Below are 3,997 nucleotides of genomic sequence, written 5' to 3'. Positions count from 1 at the left end.
TCAATGCATGCAGTCAAGAGATCCAAGCAAACCTGGCCACCCTCTTGCTTCTGAGATTGCCAAGAGCCTCTCGGTGTCTGTCACAGTTGGTTCTCTCAGGTACCGAGGTTCGGACACCTCGACCATGGCAATTGCAAACCTGACCATGGCTTCTCCGCATGTGCTCTCAGGCATCCGTATGTACTCGTCCCACGAATCAGCGGCCGTGCCATATGCAAGCATCTGGAATGCAATCATGCACTTCTGGTAACCAGAGAAGCCAATCGTTCCCACGACGTCCTTCTTCAGGATGAAGTAGTCATCGTAGGACAGAATGCAATGGTACAAACTATCGAAGATAGTCTTTCGCATCTGAAAGTGCCTGCAAAAATGGTCAGCAAATAGTGCATCGGGTGCAAAGTAGTCGGCCATCAGTGTCAAATGGTCGTGCGCTCTGTTGCGGTTGAGCACTCGATTACCCTTGATCAAGCCCTTGAAATTGAGAACATGCTCCTCTGCATGCTCCTCGTCTTCAAGGACCGCCTACATCATTGCCGTCTCATCAGAGTACTCCTCCTCGTCCAACGAGCCAGCGTACGACTCAACATACTGCTCGTATATGCACTCCAAATCGAAATCCATTGCTAAAAAGAAGAAGGGACAACTGTTTTTAGCTCCGCCGTTTTACCGAACAGTTGCTGGGCATGGTGAGAATAGCAGTAGCGGATGGTACATGACGGGGCGGTCGGAGGACAGGGGTTAAACGGAGACAAAGGAGAAGCGGGGTGGAGCTCTGCAGGAGCGCTGGAGGTGATGAAGACGTAGAGTTCCGGCGGGGGTGTGGCATGGTGGCCGGGGTGGTGGAGCGGCGACGAAGGCAAGAGAGAAAGAAAGAAGGAGAGAAAATGAGGAGGATGGAGTCGCGGGGTCCGGAAAGGATTTTGGATGCGCCGGGGGTGTCGGATTTCTACGTTTCGTGTGTCCGGATTCCCGCAGAGCTCTCCCTTTTTTATCACCGATTTACGAGAGAAAACGTGTCTCGACCGTCCCGCGAACCGGTATAGGTCTGTGTTGTATGACTTTCACAGTCCGGACAACACAATTCAAACAAATGTAGGTAATTTACGGGTCCACCTTGTGATGCTCTTAAATGACAAAACACGTTCGGAGCCCTAAACCACACTGTTGCGAGTGATTTTAGGGTCGGGTTTGAAGATGCCTCAGCGCCGCACTGTGGTCGCATCGTTCGCAGCTCATCGAGAGCAAAATCAACATCACTACACGCATCACAGTCGAATCAGACGCATTTTCTCGGCAGAATAAACTAGTCGATCTCGCGTCCAAATGACCAACCACACTCCAGCGACATGTCGTCCTGCTCCAACAGACGAGCAGTGGCTATCGTGGCTGATCACGACTTCACGAGCCTGCGGACGACAGTGATATCAGTCACGCCTTGCACGCGCGCCCATTCTCCACGCCGACACTGCCGTTCTCCTTGGCCCCGTCCATCCAGATGATGCACCTGAGGCACTTCCCCTGCGTGAGCAGCTCGAACGCCGCGTTGATGTCGTCGAACCCCATCTCGTGCGTCACGAACTCGTCCAGCTCCAGCTCCTCGTCCAGATACTTCTGCGCCAGGATCGGGATGTCGGTCTTGGGCTTGAGCCCGCCGAAGAGCGAGCCGACGACCGACCTCCCCCAGAGGATGTCGTGCGGGGGTATGCTCATCGGCGCGCCGCCGCTGGAGACGCCGAGCACGATCGTCTTCCCCCAGCCCTGTTTTGATCAATTAATCGCCATGGAAAATGAACCGTCCGTTAGTCCGTCTAACATAGTAGCTTCAGACTCTCGTGATGTGGAAAATGTGGCATGCATGGGCCGTGCCTACCTTCCGGGAGCTTTGGAACGCTTCCGCCATGGCCGACGTCGAGCCGATGCACTCGAAGCAGTAGTCGGCGCCGCCGCCGGTCATCTCCTTGACGACCTAGACGGAGATCGATTGACCAAAAGTTCATTAGCGACTACGTAGTATAGTAAATACAGTACCCAAAAAATGCACTTGTCGCGCAGGTCGGTCGATTCGGAATCGGACCTCGCTCACGGCCTTCTCCCCGGTGTCGTTCGGATTGATGAAGTCGGTGATTCCCAGCCTCTTACCTGCCATGGTTGATTCATTACTATCCTGACTTATTTTCTCTTCAGATGATTCGATTAGTCGTAGATAACTATCTACTTATGATACGTACCGATGTCGCGCTTCTCCGGGTTCAGATCCACTCCAATGATCTGCTTAGCCCCACGCATCCTGCACCCTTGTGCTACCTGCAGACCGCCGCCACGTTAGATCGCACTTGTTGGAAACGTGCGGTGTACATTGTGCTGTGACAGACTGACAACCACTAGAACGTCAGGCCAACATTCGAGCCGACAACTCGAACCAGACATCACATTATTAGCAGGGGCATGTGATTCCGAGGTGTCGTCGTCGAACGTTACCGCTAACCCGACGACGCCGAGCCCGAACACGGCGACGCTGGACCCGGGCTCCACCACCGCCACCTTCCACGCCGCGCCAACACCTGCAACCGGCCGCCAATCAGCCAATTTGCGCGTTGGATGCTTTAGCTGTCGGTGAAGATTAGTTAGTTACCGGTGGAGACGCCGCAGCTGAGCAGGCAGGCCTTCTCCGGCGGGACGCCGGGCCCGATCCTGACGACGTTCGACACGTCGACAACCGTGTACTCGGTGAAGCTGGACACGCCGATGAAGTTGTGGATGGGCTCGCCGGTGGCGGCGAAGGAGAAGCGGGTAGTGCCGTCGCGGGGCATGCCGGGCCCGGCGGGGAGCCCGGAGCAGATGTTGCTGCGGTCCGAGAGGCAGTCGGGGCAGTCGCCGCACTGCGCCGAGAACACCGGCACCACCGTGTCCCCGACGGCCACCTCGTGCACGTGCTCCCCCACGCTCTCCACCACGCTGGGAACGAAAGACACAAAAACAGTTCGCCATGATGCACATAGCTTCACATCTCATCGTGGATGGTAATCATTCAGCGAAAGGAAGACGATAGATAGATTATGCATGCATTTACCCGGCTGCTTCATGGCCCAGGATTATCGGATGCTGGCCCGGGAAATCCTACGCAAAAGAGGAAAAGAAAGGTCAGCATGCCCTGATTATCAAATTCTGGCATCGCATATGGGCATAGGCGAAGGCGAAGGACCCACGCACCTTCATGCGCCAGAAGGTGACGTCGGTGTGGCAGAGCGAGGTGCAGAGAATCCTGATGCGGACCTCGTGCGCCCGCGGCGGCGCCACCTCCACCTCCTCCATCTCCAGCGGCTGCCCGGCCACCTTGCTCACCGCCGCTGCACGGGAAGCTACGCATTTGGACGAAGGATGGAGGTAGACGAAGGCAAGTACGTCGGGGACGACGGCGAGTACCTTTGCATCTGATGGGTTTCGTCGCCGTGTTCTGCTCCATCGTCTTCCCAGCAGCAAGTCGTCCGTCGCTCGCTCTCTCTATGTGTGCAATGGACAGGTGCCACGTGTGATGTCGAGGTCCTGCTTTATAATTGAGCGAGAGAGTACAGTGTGCCCGTGCTCCGACAACCTATCCACTGCCAAGAATAGGCCCAACAATCGCACTAGCGGGTGTCAGATCGGGAAGGGAAGCGGAGGAGGCGTATCCAGAGGTTTCTTTCTTGCCTGCAAATTTTTTTGCTGTGAGAACAGCTACAGTCGGACCCTCCTGTACATCTCGACGGATGGCTATGTAAGTGGCCGGCCAAGAAATTATGACCCAGCCATACCCTTCATACTGGTCCAATGTTAAATTAGATGGGTCTTAATAACCCATATAAACAATAATTCATGATTAATCTCTCAGATCCATATAAGATGTCAAGACATAATGAGAAGTTTAGTACCATATCACTAGTGAAAAAGAGTTGAGATCTACTCTTGCCGTCCCAATGTTTTTATATTATGAGACGAAGGAAGTATTTACAAAGATCCT

General features: G+C 54.5%; 2 protein-coding genes across 3 annotated transcripts; both read right to left on the bottom strand.

Annotated features, from left to right (window-relative positions):
• On the bottom strand, positions 1 to 621 carry LOC147984231 (uncharacterized). Its single transcript, XM_087541015.1, has 2 exons — positions 527 to 621; positions 1 to 361 (listed from the first exon to the last, which is right to left on the bottom strand). Exons 1-2 carry the CDS (start codon positions 619 to 621, stop codon positions 1 to 3), a joined length of 456 nt encoding a protein of 151 aa, XP_087397141.1.
• A 525-nt stretch (positions 622 to 1,146) lies between these two features.
• LOC125541243 (alcohol dehydrogenase-like 7) lies at positions 1,147 to 3,634 on the bottom strand. Of its 2 annotated transcripts, none has more exons than XM_048704699.2 (9): positions 3,424 to 3,634; positions 3,211 to 3,347; positions 3,071 to 3,117; positions 2,633 to 2,955; positions 2,380 to 2,561; positions 2,229 to 2,304; positions 2,075 to 2,139; positions 1,871 to 1,966; positions 1,147 to 1,758 (listed from the first exon to the last, which is right to left on the bottom strand). In XM_048704699.2, the coding sequence occupies exons 1-9, from the start codon at positions 3,461 to 3,463 to the stop codon at positions 1,429 to 1,431; spliced, it is 1,296 nt and encodes a 431-aa protein (XP_048560656.2). In that variant the 5' UTR covers positions 3,464 to 3,634; the 3' UTR covers positions 1,147 to 1,428. The 2 variants fall into 2 exon arrangements, with proteins under 2 accessions (XP_048560656.2, XP_048560657.2); XM_048704700.2 differs by having other exon boundaries at positions 2,479 to 2,561; positions 3,424 to 3,623.
• Between the last annotated feature and the right edge of the window lie 363 nt (positions 3,635 to 3,997).

The sequence above is a fragment of the Triticum urartu genome, chromosome 2A (genome assembly GCF_056163025.1).
Source record: "Triticum urartu cultivar PI428250 chromosome 2A, HENAU_Tu73, whole genome shotgun sequence".
NCBI classification, from domain to species: domain Eukaryota; kingdom Viridiplantae; phylum Streptophyta; class Magnoliopsida; order Poales; family Poaceae; genus Triticum; species Triticum urartu.
The sequence above is the reverse complement of the archived record's forward strand: the minus strand, read 5'-3'. Positions and strand labels throughout refer to the sequence as shown.

What these genes read in the sequence shown, in the direction of transcription:
- LOC125541243 (XM_048704699.2), bottom strand. Translation starts at nt 3,463, where the DNA reads ATGGAGCAGAACACGGCGACGAAACCCATCAGATGCAAAG. An exon ending in CAGCTGCGGCGTCTCCACCG is followed by an intron (nt 2,562 to 2,632) that starts GTAACTAACTAA and finishes GGCCGGTTGCAG; the next exon opens with GTGTTGGCGCGGCGTGGAAG. An exon ending in CCCGGAGAAGCGCGACATCG is followed by an intron (nt 2,140 to 2,228) that starts GTACGTATCATA and finishes CAACCATGGCAG; the next exon opens with GTAAGAGGCTGGGAATCACC.
- LOC147984231 (XM_087541015.1), bottom strand. Translation starts at nt 621, where the DNA reads ATGGATTTCGATTTGGAGTGCATATACGAGCAGTATGTTGAGTCGTAC. An exon ending in TCTGATGAGACGGCAATGAT is followed by an intron (nt 362 to 526) that starts GTAGGCGGTCCT and finishes CCATTTTTGCAG; the next exon opens with GCACTTTCAGATGCGAAAGA.